At 36.1% G+C, this 23031-nt stretch overlaps 1 protein-coding gene across 1 annotated transcript; it reads right to left on the minus strand.

Moving 5' to 3' along the window:
* Positions 1-79: 79 nt before the first annotated feature.
* On the minus strand, positions 80-22423 carry wdr95 (WD40 repeat domain 95). The gene is made up of 30 exons (XM_051863069.1): positions 22249-22423; positions 19942-20200; positions 16058-16111; positions 15881-15964; positions 15636-15701; positions 15093-15323; positions 14902-14987; positions 14474-14566; positions 13119-13164; positions 12988-13034; positions 12423-12540; positions 12171-12240; positions 11209-11431; positions 10906-11011; positions 9086-9237; positions 8832-8934; positions 6935-7041; positions 6774-6853; positions 6596-6650; positions 6459-6504; positions 5727-5786; positions 5475-5631; positions 5139-5237; positions 5005-5063; positions 4196-4334; positions 4060-4099; positions 3841-3929; positions 804-982; positions 584-681; positions 80-478 (listed from the first exon to the last, which is right to left on the minus strand). Exons 1-30 carry the CDS (start codon positions 22314-22316, stop codon positions 403-405), a joined length of 3090 nt encoding a protein of 1029 aa, XP_051719029.1. The 5' UTR covers positions 22317-22423; the 3' UTR covers positions 80-402.
* Positions 22424-23031: the final 608 nt, after the last annotated feature.

The following is a 23031-nucleotide window of genomic DNA, read 5'->3' on the forward strand; positions in this document are numbered from 1 at the left end:
GCTTATGTTCGCTGATCAAAGGCAGTCAATGGAAGGAAATCTGACAGCATTTTGTCATCAAAAAGATCTTAATTTGTGTTCTGAAGATGAATGAAGGTCTTACGGGTGTGGAACGACATGAGGGTGAGAAATTAATGACTGAATTTTCATTTTTAGGTGAACTAACACTTTAATGTTTTAAAAATGGTTAGAAAAAACAAAAATAAAAACAATTGAACCCTCATGGAAAGTGCATGTCTTTAAATCATGAGAAGAAAAACAATCTCCACTCCTTTGATAGAACTGTTATGTCATCATCCTTGTGTTCTTATCTTAGCACACTAGTCATCTGCATTGTTGGATTGGAATTTGGAGAGATCTGGTTTTTTAATTGTTGGAAGGGTAAAAATAAGGTCAGAGTCCTCAAAAGTTTGGTAGTCCTTGAGACTCATTCTGTCTGAAGTTACGTTTGTTACGTTTGAATTTTGTGTGGCACTCCCTGCGATCCAAAAAAATCAGAGAAAAACCAATTTGTTACTCTTTAATCAGAAGACTGGTTTACATTTAGATGTGTGTTTTGATCTGCATGAAAATATACACTAACCTCTTGCCAGGCTCAGACAGCAACCAGGAATTGCTGGGTCCATCTTCGAGATCTTTGAGGACTGATGGAGGGTCACTTTCATCGATAAGGACATCCGACTGCAATTAAAGCACATTAGGGTTTTTTTTAGAAGCCAGATTTTAAAAACCACCTGAGCCATTCTTGGGAAAAACAGAGCTTTATAAAACAACCCACACATTGCTTCATCCAAATATCTTACCTCACTCTTTTTATTTTTAGTTTCCTCAGAGTTTAAGACATCTGACAGATTGGTCTCTCTATCCAGTATGGGTTGAGAAGGCATGCTTAAAGGATCTATGAGAATTTCAGAGGGAACAGCCGGGTGCTTCCAAGAAGATGGTGTGTAGATGCTCCACTTCTCATATTGTCCAAATGTGCCTGTGGAGTTCAATGTGGTTTAGATTGTTAGTCATTTTATTCCTGAACAAATGATTCTAATAAATAGATTTTTCTTCAGTGAATCAAACATGTACAGCTTATGTCTTGTAAACTACAAATTGAAAATTTAGATTTTATTATTTCAAGTAGGTCTACTAAAGGTACGTTCACATTAGCAAAATTTTGCAGACAAAAAAAGATCAATTGTCAGTATTGTAGCAGTTGCCAACTCGACAAATTTTCTAACTTGAGTTTGACAAGTAAATTTTTTGAGTATCTGTACATTATCTAAGTATTTTTTTTTTGTCTTTTGGGAAACTTTTACTTCAGTATATTCCAAATAAAAATATTATACTTTTTACTTTACTTAATTTAATTAAAACATATCGTTCCTCGTTATTTTGAACTGAATAAATCACCACCCAATACCCAAGCTGAGACGCGATAGATCAATTCATGAACGAGCCAATACTTTCCAATGACCCTGTCGAATTGGTTCACAAATTGCACTGAACTATTCATTCATTAATCTGAGCTCATAATAATTGCAGCTGTTCTTGAGTCAACAACTCACTGATTCATTGATCCAGACAAAATATTGTATTCTGGTAGCTTGAATGACGCAAAGTTCACTAATTCCGAATTTTAACACTGATTATTGTAAATGAAAATCATATTTAAGTCATCACTGACAGTTATTTGTAAACTAAATAAACTGTAAAAGTGTACATTAGGTTTAATAATAAGTATAATATATAATAAGTTTTGGTAATAAAACGAAAAATGTTGGCTTATTTGCAGATCAATACATATTCTCTCAGTTTCACAGACGAGGCTTAAGTCTAGTCCCAGACTAAAACGCAGGTTTGAGCTGTTTTAACTGAAAGCAACTTGCAGGTTTGAGCTGTTTTAACTGAAAGCAACTTGCACTGACATACACTATATTGCCAAAAGTATTGGGACACCTCTCCAAATCATTGAATTCAGGTGTTCCAATCACTTCCATGGCCACAGGTGTATAAAATCAAGCACCTAGGCATGCAGACTGCTTCTACAAACATTTGTGAAAGAATGAGTCGCTCTCAGGAGCTCAGTGAATTCAAGCGTGGTACCGTGATAGGTTGCCACCTGTGCAATAAGTCCATTCGTGAAATTTCCTCACTACTAAATATTCCACGGTCAACTGTTAGTGGTATCATAACAAAGTGGAAGCAATTGGGAACAACAGCAACTCAGCCACGAAGTGGTAGGCCACGTAAAATCACAGAGCGGGGTCAGCGCATGCTGAGGCACACAGTGCGCAGAAGTCGCCAACTTTCTGCAGAGTCAATGGCTACAGACCTGCAAACTTCGTGTGGCCTTCAGATTAGCTCAAGAACAGTGTGTAGAGAGCTTCATGGAATGGGTTTTCATGGCCGAGCAGCTGCATCCAAGCCTTACATCACCAAGTGCAATGCAAAACATCGGATGCAGTGGTGTAAAGCACCGCCACTGGACTCTAGAGCAGTGGAGACGTGTTCTCTGGAGTGACCAATCACACTTCTCTGTCTGGCAATCCGATGCATGAGTCTGGGTTTGGCGGTTGCCAGGAGAATGGTACTTGCCTGACTGCATTGTGCCAAGTGTAAGGTTTGGTGGTGTGGGGTTGTTTTTCAGGGGTTGGGCTTGACCCTTTAGTTCCAGTGAAGGGAACACTTAATGCTTCAGCATACCAAGACATTTTGGACAATTTCATGCTCTCAACATTGTGGGAACAGTTTGGGGATGGCCCCTTCCTGTTCTAACATGACTGTGCACCAGTGCAAAAGCAAGGTCCCTAAAGACATGGATGAGCGAGTTTGGTGTGGAGGAACTTGACTGGCCTGCACAGAGTCCTGACCTCAACCTGACAGAACACCTTTGGGATGAATTAGAGCAGGGACTGCGAGCCGTGCCTTCTCGCCAACATCACTGCCTGACCTCACAAATGCGCTTCTAGAAGAATGTTCAAAAATTCCCATAAACACACTTCTAAACCTTGTGGAAAGCCTTCCCAGAAGAGTTGAAGCTGTTATAGCTGCAAAGGGTGGGCCAACTCCATATTAAACCCTATGGATTATGAAATGGGATGTCATTAAAGTTCATGTGCACGTAAAGGCAGGCGTCCCAAAACTTTTGGCAATATAGTGTATCTTAAAATATGTCAGTGCCATTGCTTTGTCTCAAGATGCACACCAGTAATGTTTTTACACCAGGCACATTTATAAAGCTAGTTAAATTTCCTAACTGAACTAAGGTCAAATCCTGGCTTAATTTAAGCCCTGTCTGTGAAACCAGGCCATTAAATGTTTCTGCTGATAATGACTAGTACTGGCTAAAAACATAATTAGCATGGTTCATAAATCGGCGCTTTTAATACTGAAGTACATTAAAAATCAATTACTTCTGTACTTTTACTCAAGTAATATTTAAAATTAGTACTTTTACATTATATTATTATATTAGGGTATCTGTACTTTTATTCAAGCACTTGATTTGTGTAGTTCATCCACCACTGATTTTAACGCTGCACCTTTAGTTTTCCCACAGATCGCAGCTTGAAATAGAACCAATTCATTAGCATAATTCGTTCAGCCGTTGGACTACACTTGTGCTGAAAGGTTTTCATTCAATAAAAAGAACCAACTCAAGAGTCATTATTCTGGAATCAGACTACATTGGTTACATAGATTTAATAGCGGTGTTGTGGAACAGTATTGATAAGTATTGTAGGGCAACGCTGTTCAAGTATTTTAGTATGATACACGGTAAAAGAATGAACTTGCCACAACTGTTACTTCAAGAAAAAACCCAAACATCTAAGCAACTTGTAGATGTACCTATAAACTCCCCATGGATACTCCACAACCGCACTGAGAAGTCCATTGAGGAGGTAAGCAGAAACTGGTCGTTGTCAATTATCTTCAAGCTTTAGGAAAAGAAATTATGGTAACAAGTCTTTTTTTTCATAACAAGTTAAAAAAAATTTAAGGAAAAGACATAATATAATAGTAAATGAAAAAAAAAGAATAAACACTTGTTTTCTTCACTTATTGTACCTAGTGATGCTGCTGATGTGTGCACGCCAGAAGTTCACCTCTAGAAATGAATAACGCCACATCAAGACTCAACATGAACAACAACAACAACAACAAAAACTTTGAGTCACACATATAAAATGAGGACTGTCCTTACTTTCAGGCGGGTTTTGTTCAGGTTCCAGGGCATATTGCTTGACATTGTAAACGTAGATGAAGCCGAAATGATCGGCTGTAAAAAGCACGCTGTCATCCTGCGTTAAAGCCAGTTTCATAATCGCCTGCTGATGCTGAGACTTAAAAATAAGATTTTGATTAGAACCTTTGTCTCATTCTGTTGACACTGAATTTATAATCAAACTTGAGGAAAGATACATTATATAAGCTACACTGTAAAAAGTAATACGCTCTATCTACTTAATAAAATTGTGGCAACAGATTACACGCAATATTATTAATCGAATTCAACATATAAGAATTTGAGTCAGAATTAATCAAATTAATATCTTAAAAGTCAACCATTTAAAATGTGTAAAATTAGCAAACAACATTACAAAAAACGCAAATTGACATAAAAAGCAAAGAGTCAAACTGCCCAACTAAATGAAACACTGATCACCATAATGGTGACAAACATTTTCAATCAACATCTAAACCTCTGTTGATTCTTGTGTTTCTCATTCCTTCAGTGATTCTGCTTGTTATCATCAGGTGTCTTCAATGTTGGCAATAAAAAATAAAGAGTTCTTAATTCATCTTTGACGTCTGTCTGTTATTCAGATATTTTTGTTTAAATTTTACTTAAATTTTACTTGTTTTAAATGGTTGACATTTAAGGAATTAATTTGATTAATTCTAACTCAGTTCTATTTGTTGAATTTAAATTTAGAATATTGCTTGTAATCTGTTGCCAAAATTTCATGGAGTAGATATAGAATATTACAATTTTGAATACATGATACTTACAGCCTGAAAAGATGTGATGAACTTCCCGCCATTCAGAACGCTCCAGAAATTAACATAACCTTTGAAAGAGATGATATACGTTCTGCAAATTGTATATGAACTGATCATTTTATTCATCGCAAAGATCAGCTTACCTTCAGAATCTGAAGAGACAAGCGAAGCAGAAGAGGACAATTCAGGAACAAACGCCCGGGTCTTTAAGAAGATGAGGCTCAGCACACTTGTGCATTGAACTATTGTATATGATTAAAAAACAACAAACACATAAAGTCATCAAGACCTCAAAACACATTCACAAACACAAAATGAACAGAATGAAAATCCATCTCACTCTTAAACGAATAGTTCGTCTAAATAATAAAAGTAGTCCGTATGAGTTGTGCATAATATAGGCTACCAAGTTGATTGGATTTAGGATCAGCAAATCTGAGATCATTATTCATTGAAAATTCATGGGAATATTGGCATACCAGGATAACTGCTGCTCTGTTGAGGGGTCTTGAAGCGGCACAGTATGCGTTCAGACACTACATTCCATACGATGATCTCCCCGTCGTAGCTGCCAGTGGCCAGGTGGTGTGGTGTGCATTGAGCAATGCACAGGATATCTTCTTTGTGCCCATTCCTCTGTGTGTGAAACGTTCAACACATTTCCCAAAGTGCCCCTGCATATTTGAAGCGGATTCAAATTACATGTGTACATGGGTGTGAGTTGCTAATACCACATCGTCCTGCCAGGGAGGTTTAGGTCCCTGAATCTTCTGAGTTTCCTCTTTGAAGTCCTGTCAAAAGAACCAAAATTAAATAATCCGGCCAAGAATGGTCCTATCAGATATGCAGAGGCAACCTGACCAACAAGTACTAATCATGCATATGCAAAAAAAGGGGAGTATATTCCATTTGAAGGTTGTAAACCTAAACTTTTGCCATTTCACAAGTAGAATCAGTCCTAAATGTAATATTTTATAGAGGACAGTGGGATCTGTTCTCTATTACATATTAAATATTCCTCTACCACTGAAAGAATGAATAAGTCAAGTTACACTGAACACTTGATACAGAATTGACAAGAGATGGGAGGGAAAATTTTGAATAAAATTACATGCGTATTATCCAGTGGTGTCATAATCATGCATTTAGGGTATCTTTTTTTTTTTTACAAAGCTTGGATTCTCTTTTCTAAAGTGAACAAAAGCTCTTGTAATAGATAGAATAATCGACTGTCAGAAGGGAATGGAGGAATAAACCACACCAAACAGCACTCAAGCAATTTTGAGGAGGGAGGAACACTGAAATAAATGAAATATGGAAATGGAGTGAACAGCAATAAAGGCGAGAGTACCAGGGGGAAGAAACAGGTCATGGCAGTCAACCATTTTATGAGAGCCATCTGGGGAATTACACCGATATAAAATAAGGTCGTGAGGGAAGCAGGCTGGTCACTTTATACTCACCAAGTAAATGTCAATCCTGCGATCCCAACCAACAGAAATCACAAATCTGCCAAAACAAATAAAAAAGCACATCATCCAAAAAATGAGGAGGATAATATCCATGAGGATTATGGCGCTCGCAGTCAGCAGATACTCACGTGTTCCTGTGCAGCTTCAGATATAGGCAGTCACAAATCTCTGCACATTTTCCATCTGGGAAAAAAAACATAAAGCTTTATAGGAAATAAATGTGGATAATATCTTCAATATTCTGAATAATCAGTCATACTCAAGAGCAAAGCAAATCAATCAAATGCACATTAAGGAATTATTGACCTCTCTTGAGTATCTTCACACACTGGCCATTGTTGAAGTTCCACATCTTAAGGCAGCCATCTCTTCCACCGGTCACTAGCCTGGAGAAAATAAAAAAGAATTAAAAAAAAAAAAACACTGCAAAAAAAGTAACGTCATATATTTAATTTAGCTTTAACAACCTCCTTCCGCTAGAGTCAAACGCCATGCAGGTAATTGCAGACTCTCCATGAGCACCTCCAAACTCAAACATTTGAGCTCCAGTTTCCACATCCCACACTTTGACAACCTGAATTCAAGTAAATACGTTAAAGTTTAGAAAAGAGGGACTGTTGCTTTACTAAAAACAGCTCAGCTTGTCATGAGTTGAAATTATATTCTGAATGTATATCTATTATTTGGATCTTAGTAAAAATGAATGTTAAAGGAACCTTGACTACTCACAATAACAAGCGATTTCAGTCACAATTTTGCTGACCAAAAAAGAGAAACAAACCCATAAATTTCAATTTGTTCATCACACAAAGCTAACAGGGAACGTTTCCATAACTTTCACTAACGTTATGTAAAAGTTCTGTAAATGTTAGAAAAAAACATTCCTAAAATAATGTTTCAGGAACAGTCTTATGATGTTTTCATAATTAAAATACATTCTCGTAACGTTGAGAGGAAACATTCTTAGAACAACATTGTTGGAACGTTCTTATGATGTTATTTGTACTTGACTGATGTTCTCACAATGTTGAGCGAAAACGTTTTCATAACAACGTTCTTGGAACATAGTTATGATGTTATTTGTACTTGACTTATGTTCTCTTAATGTTGAGCGAAAACGTTCTTAGGATAACATTCTCAGAACATCCTTTTAATGTTATTATTATTTGCTGAATGTTTTCATAATGTTATCATAATACGTTCTGAGTACAACGTTCATGAAACGTCCTTACAATGTAATCTGTACTTAATGAATGTTCTCGTAATATAGAGAAAATGTTGTGAGAACAACGTTCGTGGAACGTCCATACAATGTTATTTTTACTTAAAGAACATTCTCATAACATTGAGAGAAAACGTTCTTAGAGCAACATTGTCGTAACGTCTTTATGATGTTATTAATATTTGCTAAATGTTTTTGAAATGTTAGTTGGAAGTTAATCTAATGTTTTTTTAAATGTTACTACACTTGTTTGATCATTAAACAGAACTGAAGAGAACATGAAGTCACAAGACACATGCATAAGGAACAAATAATGAATGCAAGTTGTATATAAAATATACAGGCAAGCATTGACTTCATCTCAGCTAAAAATATGTTTTTAGTTTTGATAACATTCCCATTAAGTTATAAAAACATTATTCTTAAAATATTTTTTAAACATTAAAAATATCCAGTTTTTAAACATTCAAAATATAAAATATATATTTTTTAAATAATACACTCTAAGGTCTCTCTTCAGCCTGAAGCATCACTGTAAAATGACAATGTTTGAAATCCAAACACTTACTGTATATGCAGAACACTATTTTGTTGTGTTTTCTTTTTCTATGGTGTTGTTTTCCACATTTCTTGTTAGATTTGACTTGTGTGTTGTCTAGTTGTATGTTTGAGTTTGTGTTCTTTTTTCCCTTGTTTAACTTGGTGGGGTTGTGTTTTTGGTTTAGAAAACGTAAGTTTTGCTCTTTATGATTCCATGTTTTGGACTGTGTACTTCCCAGAGACTCTAACACAGTTAGTGTACTACTACAGTAAAATGTGAATCTTAAAGTAAAGTCATATCTATTATTGCTTCTTTCAAAAACATTTTAAAAATCATACCAACTGCAAACTTTTAAACGGTTTTCTATCTTTATCAAATGTTGTCTTTATCATAGCTTCATAACATGATGTTATGAATATTCAATCACTTTGAAATTGAGTGTTTGAGTTAACTTTGAGTTAAGTGATTTGCTCTGCATTGCTGATTTGTGGGTTGCCGGATCCTCCTCTTCATGGCAAACTCAGCTGCATATAAGATCAGGTTTAAAAGCTCGACCTATGAGCATGAGAAACAGAGCATCTGCATCCTCAGAAGCACTCACCGAGCCCTCAGAGCAGCTCACCACCTGCTTAAACTCCTCACTGTATCCACAGCACAACACTGGCTCTTCATGGGACAGAATCTGATTGCCCTTAGGCTGTGGTCTACAACAGATGGCATATGAAAGGAGAAATGCATGACAACTGGTGCTGAATGACGTTATAGTTCGAACTAAATACATATAAGCAACTTGTAGCCAACGGATACTCATAACAGGCTTTGAAATCTTTGTTATAAAACATCCAAGATACATACTTTGTCTGAAGGGATAGTAACGCGAGAGAATCTGCGGCAATGTAGAGCCCCTTTACAGCTGAAGAGTAGAGGCACGCAGACAGTTCCCCCTGGATATTACTTGCTTCTGGATCTGCAGTAAACAGACACGTCTCATCCTTAATGTGCCATATCTAAAAAATAAAAAATATGAAAGAAATAAAATGTCATCATAAAAAAATAATACATTTTCATATTTATGTTGCACCGCTCTAGGACGAGTTCACAGAAAATGAAAATTCTGTCATAATTTACTCTCTCTCATGTTGTTCCAAACCTTCTTTCTAACGTGAAACACAAAAGGAGAATTTTAAACAATATTCTGCCTTCTGTTTTCAAAATAATGAAAGTAAATGAGGGCTGGGGCTGTCAAGCTTCGAAAAGAATTCAAAAGTAATAGCATCATAAAAGTGGTCCTTGTGACACCTTCTGAATAGCTTTGCATGATGAACAGACTGAAATTTAAATTGTTATTCCGTGCTAATCGTCCCTTTAGTGGGCTGTTTACCACTGTAACCGGTTCATTGAGTCGGTATTTTGTACTCGACAACCAGATCAGACTGAATCATTCAGACCAGTTTAGTGGACTGGACCAATGGATTCATAGAAACAACGATTTAACTCAAAGAACGATTCCTTGATGAACTGAACTGGAATAAATCAAGGGGAGATTGGGTGGATTTAACTATTTGTGACTTTGAGAGACTTTGAATACACTTCATGAGTCATATGGATCTTTTTTTGTGGTGTTTTTGGTAATTTTGGAGCTTGACAGCCTTGTCCTTATTCACCTTTATTATACTGACAAGAGTGTTAAGGATATGGTTAAGAAATCCCCCTCTTGTGTTCGGGATATATAGGTCAAAGAAAGCCATATGGGTTTACAACAACTTGAGTTTAAATTTCAGCAGCGGCTATTTACACTAAGTGTAAATGCTATTTACACTATTTAGAGAAAAATAGCGAAAGGAGAAAATAGCATATTTTCTTAGTGATAGATGCTATTTACACTGTGCAAATAACAATATATTCTATTTACACTAAGTGACAATAGCAGCATTTTCTTAGCGATAGATGCTATTTACACTAGGTGAAAATAACGATAGATTCTATTTACACCATGTAAAAGTATCAGTTCTTTGCAATACGAGTAATTAGATACTATCTATACTTTATATTGGCAGATACTAATTGCATCCTGTTAATGTACAAAAATACTGAGGTGCAAAAATTATATTTATTAAAATTATGAAATGGATGCTGCCTTATTGGTAGAATTAAAACCCTCTGTACACCTTCACCTAACCCTTATAACCACTTTTAATATTATTAAACACTCGTTCGCAGTTTATTTCCACTTATAGAACATTATTTTAATTTTTATTGAAAATAAATTCGAGCTCGGCAAATTTGCAGATTTGAACCCGCATCAGTCGCGTTAAAAGCCAGGTTTGCGAGTCTGACTCGCTACTGCTGCGCCATTGAAAACGTTGAATTTTGTGTATCTTTTTAAAAATCTGAGTGGCCCAACCAGACATTGGTGGGCGGAGCTAGTGTAAATAGTGTTTGCCAACAAGGGATGCTATTTGCACTTAGTGTAAATAGAGACTCCGTTAAATTTCCCTTTAATAAACAAGTGGTGCACCGTCTTTAAATGCTGCCTTTGGTTTTACTAATTATGAACATTCAGTTTTCTTTAGCTCAGTTTAATGCTGGGCTTTTTCATATTGAGAAGACTTAAAACACTTCTTTGATTTAATATATCCAGATTTGACTTTGGATTTTAGTAATTAATTCCTCACCTTAGCAGTCTTGTCTGTGGAGACTGAGTAAATGTGCCCTTCTTCTGAGGAGATACAGAGGTAGGAAACAGGGGCATTGTGACCTTTCAAAATCCCTGTTGGTCTTCTGCCATTTCAAAATGTAAAATTACTAGCCTGGCATTGAACATCAGTATTTGATGACACAAAATATTTCATATTTTCTGACACCTATCTAGATCAGAGACGAAATTTTCCAAAGGAATAAAAACGGTCTATGTTTAAAAGAATTGAAATCAGAGAGATTCACTTTATGAGAAGCTATCCTGAGGATATAAGGCATACTTAGGGACATAAGGATTCCACATGCGCAACAGCCTGTCCATCCCGCCGGTGACCAAAAGATTTTGCTTCTCACAGAAATCAAAGGTCATGACTCCTTTAGGAATATTGAAGATTGTTTGTTTGCTGCTTGCCCTCTGTGGGACTTTCGTAGACTTTCCCTTTTCACTCACTTCTGTCATCTCTCTCATCTGCTCTTGCATGTAGGTTGATGGATGAATGCACCCTAATTAAAAACAGATTGTCAAACATTCATACATGCATATCTACTCAAACAGATCACAGCTGACAGATTCAGAGCCCTTTTCCCCTCTTTCTGAGTCACGGTGTGTTATTCAAATGGGTTTAACCGGAGCTTCATTACACTGAGAGTTTTGACAGATCTCTCTTCTGGCATTAAACATGCAAGACGCCAGAGTTGCTATTTTCTTCCTTCTGCCGTGATAAACAGACATCACTGAGAAAGGAAGGCACACTATCTTCTACACACTCTTGGGCGAATCTGATTGTTTAGGTCAGATTTCACCCTAAAACCAATAGTAAAAATATCTCAAATTATATTTTGCATAAATAAAATGAATGCTATTTTTAGGATCATTAAGATTTTTTTGTTCTGTGACATTATTTTCATTCAACTAAGCACATTTCGACCCCTGTTCTCATTATCATATTGTATGTTTTCCTCTTGCTTGTATTTCTCATTATTTTTAATTATGATTCTCATTGCTGTAATACAATAATGAGGAGGACAATGTGCCTAACTGCCATGAAATACTGTAAAAAAAAACTCAATTGGCCTAAAAATAGGCTTAAAATTTATTTATTTCAGGCAAAATATAATTTCTAATGTTTCCTTTTGATTTTGGGGTGACATATAATCCTATTAAATGAGAGAAAAGAAAATAATCACATTATCCCACTGTACTGCAAAAAGAAAAACAATAGAAGTCATTTTTAAATATTACCTATAACAAGGGCAGTGTCTTCATGCCCTGATGAGGATACAATGGCAGGTATGCTTTGAAAATATTTCACCTGAATTGATAATAAAATATTGTTACATTTTAGATGCTTATTTAGAGAGATAGATAATTATAAAAAAGTATTTCATTAAAATATTTCACTGTCAGTATCTAATGCACTGACAGAATATTGAATAACACCAGGATGAAAAGACAATGAAATATTTAAAGGAATAATAATAATAAATCTTTAACCTTTGACACCCAGTCTTGGTGGACTTTCCATCTGATAAATGTTATTTCTGGAGACTGAACTGCACGGTCAAGGCTTATGTTTGGCACGTTGTCAACCTGCGGCAATCTTTTCCACAATCTAGGGCATAAATGCATTTTGAAAAGCTTACAAAAATGTACAAAATATACTATACAAAGGACTATGTTCCTATGCCTGTTTGGTTTTTGTAATTTAAGGCCTGGACTCAGTAGCATGTGGCCTCGCAATTTCGCCTCCCCCACCCCGGGGGCCCAATTAAGGCCTCCAATAACGTAAACGCACCCCTGCCTGGAATGTAAATATGATGAATTTGAGAAACGAATTTGAGATACACAATGAGAAAGGTAATATAACATTCTTAACATGTCAGTTATCTTTCACATATCTATGTGCACATCTCTCCAGAAAACAGTATCAAAGTTTCCTAATTAATTCATATATTCATTAATTTATGAAGATTAAAACACACTTGTATGACTTGCTATTGTAATTTTGTTTTACAAAACTGCACATGGAAAAATTGTACTATTGAGAAACCTTGTTTACCTCAGTTTCTCCCTGATCGATGTTATTAGCAGGATGTTCACACAGCCCTAGAGTGCCAAAAGCTTTGTGAATAGTTAAATACATTGCATCTCATGAAATTCATATGTGTAGGACTGCCTTCGTTTACTTACCTGAGCATCGCCATAAACAATGATACATTCATCTGGGCCAGTAGAGCTAACAAAACCAGAGTACATTTTTTAATTACAAGAAAAGCAAACATTGACATATCATCAAAGAGCGTAGTGTGTTCTTGTTCTTAAATATTTCAGTACAAAAAAATTACATAAACCAGCATAGAAAACCCTTATTATTTTATTTGATCTGTTATCTAATATCATGTTACATTGTAAATGCAGAACAAATTACTTTTTTAACTAAAATCATTTCTATCATTAAAGGTGCAATATGTAAGAATTTTGCAGTAAAATATCCAAAAACCACTAGGCCAGTGTTGTATAGTTTGTTCACTTGAGTACTTTTGATATCCCAAATGTTTGCAAATATTTGTAAATCGTGAGAAAATTGCAATTTTAACCAAGGCTCCAGGACGTGTGAGGAGTCGCCTGTCAATTGCGTCATACCCGCGTTACCCTCGGCTTCCGTTTTTATTTTGTAGAAACCATGGAAACACCAAAGACGCTTTAATATATATTACATGTTTTAATGGACCAGGGAATGATATATTTATAGACAGAAAACTAATTATTGTTATATAGCTCAACACGTTTAGTCTTATTGTTTAAGTCTAATTTTCTTGATTTTTTGCGAGTACCATGCTTTACCATGCCTCAGAGAAAAACACTATTTTGTGTAACATAGCATAATCAGATGCAGCTTTATTTTTAGTAACAGTAATACAGCATTTTCTCCATCATACAATACGTTTTAAAATTAATTACATGCCATTTATCAACACAAGCCATCCAGCATTTAATATGATATTCTAAAATCGATCTATCTTACTGCAGTGTGCAACAGTGTCTCACAGCAGCCGCCGAGCGAACGCACAGAGTAACGTTATAACATCATTTTCAACACACTCAAATGTATCTAATATGATAAACAGAGCTGTGTTACCTCATACTCATGACCGGAAAAGCGGAAGCAGCGCCAGCGACTGTGGCATAATAAAAGTTCTGCTGCTCGTGAGGTGTGTGTTGCGCAATCGCTCCAGCGGCCTCGTTCAGCTCCCACAGCACTCGGTCCTTCTCTGCTTCCTACTACAGTAACGTTAATAATCTCATCCATGAAAATGATTTCTTCATGAGTCCTATCCTGATTATTTTCCACCGGCTGTGAGATGAAGACCACATGTCCCAAGATTCCGCGCTCAAACTTGCCGTCATCAAGCTACGCCTTTGTTTTCAATAGGCCTCTAGCGACCTCTAGCGGACAGAAAATATTACATATTGCACCTTTAACTCTAAAACTTCACAAAACAGCAATTACATCAATATGTCTGACATGGATCTGGTCTACTCACCAGTAATCCAGGTTTAAAGGCACAGTTTCTAGTTCACTCAACTGACAGCAAGGCTCTAAAGAGGAAAGCTCATAAAACTGGATCTCTCTGGATCTGTAAAGTGAGAGAAGAGATGTTGTTTGGATTGACTGAGAGAAAGGCTGAGATCAGATGTGGCTGTTATATAAAAAAGTGTTTTTCCCAAGAACATTACAAAGTTACAAGCAGAATACTTAGCAGAATAACAGAGCAGTCCCCAGACTGCTCCAAGGGAATCATCCCTGTAATAACTGTAAATTGCTTTGGATAAAAGCATCTGCAAATTGACTACTTCATCTTCATTTGAAACAGCATGCCATGGCCAAAAATCTTCCATAGAATGTTCTGTACACTGCAGTGTATTATAAAGACTGTTATGTAAAAATAAATGAATTTTCAGAGCAGTTTACCCAGTTCCAATAATCAGTTTGTTGTACTCTGGCATTGGCACAAAATCTGTAGCCCATTTTGGTTTTTGAATGACATCTCTCTCAGGCTGGATATAGAAAAAGAGAAATGATTCAAATATGGGATTCATATAGTTAAAAAATGGAGCAGGAATGCAGGAGACATAAACAAATAAAATGTAAATGTAACCCACAAACACATTCTTCTTGCTCTTCAGATAAAGCTTGGGGGTCCAGAAGTTAACAACTCCATCTTGTCTTAGAGTCACAGCGGTGCCATTAGAAGGCAAGTGGATTCTCACAACAGGCTTCCCACGTTTTAGAAACTTAACGTTAGCTGGCAATACAAAGGCTGCCATTTTACTGCGACGTACAGTCTCTTTCTTCGCTTCGTACTCCTGGTATATGTATGTGCAGAACTCATGCTAAAAGAAAGAGAAGAAGACTTAAATAGAATAAAATATATATACTGTATAACAATATAATTTTATTTTCAAAAAAGGCCATCAGGAGTTTGTTTTTTTGCATACAAGTTTGGATATTAGGAATAAATTTAATTGTGAACTTAACTTCAATCATGACTTCTGTTTGAAAATGTTTGACCCATTTTGACCACTTGCCCACAAAGGTTTTTCATTTGCAAAAACTCAACTCAAAAACTGTGCATTTAACAATTTGTCATTTCATCTAAGAGATCAAGTTTAAGATTTAAAGAGGAAACAGTGAATTATTCATACCCATTCGATTTTGCCATCGCAAGTGTAATCGATCTTCATGAATAGCTGGTGAATGTGAGATTCATTCTGTGACATTTCAAAAAGTGAGTGGGAAGACAGTGAGAGAGAAAAGATTGTACAATCATACATAAATATTTTAGGCCTTGGGTCTCCGTTAATCCATTTACACAAGCAACAGGATATAACTGAACAATAAACCTCTACTTCTACAGTATTTTTAACACAATGGTTGCAATCATACTTACAACTCCTTTCAAACCTGGGCAGTTTTTCACAACAGATTTGAATTCTGAATAATCCAACTTATGGATGCCAGCCTTTGCAAACTCCTGCTCAAGAAAACAGAATTTTAAAAAACATATTTTGTCTAATTAATCATTTAAATTAGATTTCCAAATAATCTAAATATTTTGAATACTTACATCATAGGCCAGTTTAATTTTCTTTAGATCATCAATGGAAATCATATTCTCAATCTATGTTGGACAGCAAAAATAAATTAAACAAGGCAAAAAAAAAATCTGATAGAATGTGAGTTTGAAGGATCATGTGTTAATGTGCAGGTCTCTACAGAGAGGTTTGTCAGAAAGAAGATGAACATCACTGAGTCACTGTATGGAGGATGCTAATTCAACAAAGTATAAATCGACAAGTGTTGTTTGACATTTGTTGGATGATCAAACAGCACCCTCCAGCATGTCAAAATATGAAACAGCTGCTGGTTTTCGATAGGTTGCTGTCACACGTTCTGCTGCTTACAATAATGAATTCACTTGAAATTGAAATGGCTTCAGTGCATCGTGATGCCCTTTAATTATGTTTTGGATCAAAAAGCCAAATGCTCCATCAGTCTGCAGAAAATCAAGAGATTACATGCCAGTCAGTCAAACCACCTACCATGAATAAGAAAAGATATGATGAAATGATGAAAGATGTAAAATATATATATGTAGGGGTTTCCTTTCTGGAATTTTGGAGTTTTTGCTTTTAGATTAGTGGATTTGTTTTTTGATAAATAAAATGAAGTCTATGCAATTTGTTAGCAACTCAAGTTTTCAAAATTCATGTCTGAGGCTGTATTTTGTGAAAGTCTCTTTAGACCAACCACAGATCTCTATTTACTCACAAATGCAAAATCGCCATTCTAAAAATCCATAGGAAATTGCAGAGGGAACCCAATAATGAGAAGAGAAGAGTGGCCCGTTCACACCAAAAACGATAACTATAAAGAAAACGATAAAGATATAGTTCTAAAAATCGTTATAAATATAAAAGAATAGCACTGTTCACACCACAGCTATAACGATAACGATATCGTTGGGATCACTTTCAGAACTATTGTTTTCCAGAACGATAAAACACTGACAGCCAATCAGAATCCATTCAAATTTAAAGGATTAGTTCACTTTCAAATGAAAATTAGCCTAAGCTTCACTCACCCTCAAGCCATCCTAGGTGTATATGTCTTTCTTCTTTCTGATGAACATAATTGAAGAAATATTAATAAATATCCTGACGCATTTGAGCTTTATAATGGCAGTGAACGGGACCCACGAGTATGGGCTGAAGAAAGTGCTTCCATCCACATCCATCCATCATAAACGTGTACTCCGGGGGGTTAATAAAGGCCTTCTGAAGCGAAGCGATGCGTTTGTATAAAAAAATATCCATATTTAAACAAGTTATGAAGTCAAATATCTAGCTAGAACGCCTTCCGTATTCAAATTACGGAAAAACGGAACTGGCGCTGCGTTAGTTGAATAGGGAAGGTGTAGGACATACAGCGTAAGCTTAGGGAAGGCGGTCTGGCGGAAGCACTTGCAAGGTAAGCATTTATGTTTATAAAGCATATACATTTTTATTTTTTTTAGAAAATGACCAATCGTTTCAATAGATAAGACCCTTTTTCCTTGTCTGGTATCGTTTAAAGCCCTTTGAAGCTGCACTGAAACTGTAATTTTGACCTTTAACCGTTTGGGGTCCGTTGAAGTAGGAGAATAATCTCTAGAAATGTTTTCATCAAAAACCTTAATTTCTTTTCAACTGAAGAAAGAAAGACATAAACATCTTGGATGACATGGGGGTGAGTAAATTATCAGGAAATTTTAATTTGAATGTGAACTAATCCTTTAAGGGCTCACGCATTTAAAACGGCAGACGACATCGCGGAGAAGTTAATCGCCGAGGTCCAGAAAAAGCCACCACTGTTTAACAAGTCAACCCCCCTTTTTAAGGATACTTTAAAGAAAACGGATATATGGAAAACAATCAGTCATATCCTGGGAATAATTGGTGAGAAGTATTAACGATGAGATCATAATGCCAGGCTGTGTAATATAAAATTGCCTCAGGTATCCAGCGCTAGTTTTGACAACATTGCTTCATTTGAAGTTGCAGGTGAAAAAGACTAGGCGTTGTTTTTATTCCACCGTATTGCCCTCGTCAGCTAAATTCACTGTTAGATTAGATTGATTACACTATTAGCCTTATTAGCCTTCCGGTTGGCCTAGGAATTGATAATAGTATTGCATCTGCCACAAAAACAATAAGGATTTCAATTAGGCTGACAGCATTAAACAGCAAAATGAACATATACTGAAAACAGCTGAGCTACTACTGAAAAATGTAGTTAGCAGTGTCCCTCCTTGTAGTTATTCGCTCTCCTACTGATAAATACAGATTATAACTTTCTTGCCTATTTCATTGTGCAGTCAGATGGCAAATTACCTCCAGCACAAACAAATTTGGGCTTGATAAGGCAAACGTAATTGATTTGCTTACTGGGGTGCAAGTTCAAGCACTCTGTTGAAATATATAATGCATGTCTACTGTGTCATTTCATCCAATCTCTAGTCATGACAGATTACCCTGCAATGGTTGCCCATCCAAAGGTCATCCAACTAATGAATTAACGAATTCTGTACTTGATTCAAAATGTCATTTTAGGCAAAGGCTGCAATTTTGTCCTGCAGAAAGTTAATGATATGGCATATTTAATGAAGCTTTGGTATGAGAAGAGTAACCTATTATACGTCAATGACACGTTTAGGTTATGAGATTGAAAGATGGTTGGCTAAAATGGCAGTTACAATATGGTTGGTTACTTCTACATCAAAGCCTGGGACATAATAAACAACTTTCTGAAGAATTAAATATGACATGATTGAGAGCAGATAAAAGATATTAAAAGATACATACACATACCTAAAGTTGATGTAAAAACTGAATTCAGTGGTCTGTTTACCGGTTGGTTAGAACAGATCAGTTTAAAAAATGCAAAATTAGACCAATATGAGGGAGGGTTCTGTGTGTGAGGGGGTGTGGTTAAATATTAAATATAAACATAAATGTTATATTAAATGTTCATGAATTAGTAAATTAGTGCGCACAATTTAGAGGAGATACATCTTAAAGGGATAGTTCACCCAAAAATGAAAATTTGATGTTTATCTGCTTACCCCCAGGGCATCCAAGATGTAGGTGACTTTGTTTCTTCAGTAGAACACAAATGATGATTTTTAACTCCAACTGTCGCGGTCTGTCAGTCGTATAATGCATGTCAATGGTAACACAATCTATGAGAGTAAAAAAAACACGACAAATCCATGGCTCGTGACGACACATTGATGTCCTAAGACACGAAACGATCGGTTTGTCACGCACCTCACGCACCGGATGCCGTGCGCGTGCTCAAGGCAGTTGGACATAGTGGTGTATTAGAGGTAAAAAATGATATAAATACTGTTCGGTTTCTCACACAAACTGATCGCTTCGTGTCTTAGGACATCAATGTGTCGTCACGAGCCGCAGGGTTTAATTTGGATTTGTCTGTGCATGTTTTTTTGACTCATATATAGATGGAGTTCCCATTGACATGCATTATACGACTGACAGACTGCAACGGTTGGAGTTTAAAATCATCATTTGTGTTCTACTGAAGAAACAAAGTCACCTACATCTTGGATGCCCTGGAGGTAAGCAGATAAACATCACATTTTCATTTTTGTGTGAACTATCCCTTTAAAGACGTCTATCAGATGTTTGTAAACAGCAGATGCTTTCTTGCAGACGTACGGGTAAAACATTAAATCAGACTCTAGTTTCATATGCAATATTTTGGATCTATGAAGTGTCTCGGTCCAGCTGCCCAACCCCCTCATTTATCATTATAACATTTGCATTTGCATACCTTGACCAGTGAGAGATGATGCTTGGGCAAGTTGCCATTCAATCTAGGTAGAATATAATTGTTGGGAAATGCAGCCAAGAAGCAGATGCTGCACAATTGTGACACTTTGACTTTTACCTTGAGCTCATTGAGGATGTCAGCAGGATCTGCTCTGTAGCGTTTTCGCATGCTGAGTTTAACATCGTCTCCCAAGGCAAGAGAGTGTCGTCTGGGTTCTTGCCTCAAAAGCTCTCTCTCTAGCCAAGCAGGAAGCTGTTGGCTCCTCTCAGTATGGTCTAATATGGACCCAGTAGAATGCAGCACCCCGTCAGTCAGCGTGCCCCGATTCTGGTTCAGTCCAGCAGCTCCATACACTGGTCCGAAATCTGTCGAAATACTGCAGAAGAGTGTTGCATTGAATGTATCGTTTATCATTTATTTTTTAAGTTATTAGAAAACCACCTTGCAAAGGCCCTTTCGTGAGTCACGCATGTCTCAACAGGTAAAAGTAGGCTACTTTTAAAAACATATTACTTATATTTTAGCTGTGTTGATGTGTGTCATGACCAGTGTTGGCCTTGTTACTCAAAAAAAAAAAAAGTAATTTATTACTTGTTACTAGTTACTCCTTTCATAAGTAATATTATTACTTTACTTTCTGGAAACAGTAATTAGTTACACTACTAGTTATATTACTTTTCCTTCAAGCCCCCCAGTTTTGGTAATTGTGTATCTTCCAGATAAAATTCTTCTAAAATGTTACTAACAACATATTTCTGCCTCATCATTTGACCAAAATCCACATTGGATCGCATTTAGAAGTTATTACAAACGCTCAATTGTGATTGATATTGACTTTTAAGTAAAAGTGTTGTATTAATCTCATTAACTGTCATGTGCTTGAAGCTAATTGTAGCTATAATGTCTCTGTTACCCATATACAATTATATTTCATGATGTATTTTATCAAACAAAATCACAAAAGTTCGTAAGAAAATATTTCGTTTTCCAAAAAGATTTTTAATTATAATAATCAGAGGGTAGGATCAGAGGGATGTGGGTGGGCAAGCCATGTAATGCCAGAGTAAAGTAATGCCACAATTTACATAATGCCACAACGTACACAACGGTGTTCAGATCATCTTTTCTCCTGACAAAATCAATGTAATGGCAATATTTCCATCCACTGATTGTAAGCTTTTCTATATTCCAAGCTTGCCTGCTGCACTGGTGACTTCATGTGCCTGTGCGAGTCGTGAAAATTATGAAAATAAATCTAGCAATTATTGGATTGTTGGATTTCAAATCAGTAGGGGTTGAGGCATCAAAAGTAACTAAGTAAAGTTTATTTTTTATTGCCAACATTGAAGACACCTGATGCAACAAGCACAATCACTGAAGGAATGAGAAACACAAGAATCAACACAGGTTTAGATGTTGATTGAAACTGTTTAATCACCATTATGGTGATCAGTGTTTCGTTTAGTTGGGCAGTTTGACTCTTTGCTTTTCATGTCAGTTTGTGGTTTTTGTAATGTTTTTTGCTAATTTTACACATTTTAAATGGTTGACTTTTAAGGAATTAATTTGATTAATTCTAACTCAATTCTTATATGTTGAATTCGATTAATAATATTGCGTGTAATCTGAATTTTATTAAGTAGATAAAGCGTATTACTTTTTACAGTGTTATTGCAAAAAGTAATATTATTACTGTAACTAGTTACTGCCCAACACTGGTCATGACATACTATATATGTGTATGTGTGTGTGTGTGTGTGTGTGTGGTTTAGGTATACCCTATGTTATGAGGACAAAATGTCCCCACAAAGATGGCAATATATAGTAGAATATATATTTTATAGAGTATAAAAATCTTTGTCTATGGAATGTCCCTATAAAACATGGAAACGTGTGTGTGTGTGTGTAAATTACAGATTTAAATTGTAAAATGGTTGTTGTATATTTTACTGTATTTTTACAGAAATATTCTAACAACACAGCTGCCATTTTTTTAGGGAGAACATTACACGTCTTAAATTTCATTTTGCAAAGCGAAAGCCAAGGGTGTGTTAAGTCAAATCAAATTAGAGTCAAGCAATGTCTTCATATTTGTCTATCAAAACATAAATTAATTCATCTTCAAGGACACAAACTGGTACGGTGTTCCAGCATGGCACCAGCATTATCCATATTCCCTGGCAACAGTAAACACTATAAACAACAGGAGGAGTGTGACACTCAAGGTCAGGAGCTGGAAAATAACTGAATACCAATGTGGTACGAAACCTAGTCCTCATACTGAGATGGAAGTCATGAAGCAGAACAAATTAGTCTCTGTATCAGGACCTGCTTCAAAGTAGTGCTGAGCTAATTAAATGCTTGAATATGGGAACTGGAAGCCATGTCAAGACATAGATAAATAAAAAGCATAAAGCAGAATACCTGGGCTTGTTATGGGTCTCAAGCTGGGCTCCAGCAGATGAGGCCCGAATTTTCCTGCCTAGCGGCATAACTGGAGAGATCTGAGAGTAATTTCGTCTTCTCAGCTTGGCTTTTGTTCTCTTTAGAGACTGCTTGCTTGTTTTGCAAGGAGCTTAGAGACACAGCACACCTGAGTCTCAGGTTACCTGATACACAAAACAGAGTGGGGTGGCTACGCACACATTGTGACGCATTTAAATTTCATAATGTTAAAAATGCCTTTTAAGCAGAAACGTCTGTTCACCCCCCAAAACAGACATTCTTTATTTTTCAGAAAGAAGAAAACTTTTCTCTCTTCGTTTTTCAATAAATTTAAACTTAACGAGAAAGACATCTGTGGTATTTAGATTAAATTAGAAGTGAAATTAAATAGTTTTTGTTGTTGTTTCTTTTCTACACCTTGCTGTGCACATTTCTACGTCTTTGCTGTGCTCTGCATAATGTATCAGTTCACCTGACATTTTTGATTTATATCTTTACTATTACCTTTACTATTACTATATAATAGTGTTGTCAAAAGTACCAACTTCGATACCAAGTTGGTACTGAAAGTTTAAAAATGTGATGTTTGTGCGCTGTTGAGCGGATTCGTAAACACCTCTGATTGGCCATTGTGTTCACGCGCTCATCAGATATATCTGTGATTGGCTACAATGATCAACGCTTCAAAAACATGTTGTAAATAGTCATCAATGATGCTCTTCAGCGAGCGCTTACACAGATACACACAAGAGCGTTTGAAAG

The sequence above is a fragment of the Ctenopharyngodon idella genome, chromosome 15 (assembly GCF_019924925.1).
Source record: "Ctenopharyngodon idella isolate HZGC_01 chromosome 15, HZGC01, whole genome shotgun sequence".
Lineage (NCBI taxonomy): Eukaryota > Metazoa > Chordata > Actinopteri > Cypriniformes > Xenocyprididae > Ctenopharyngodon > Ctenopharyngodon idella.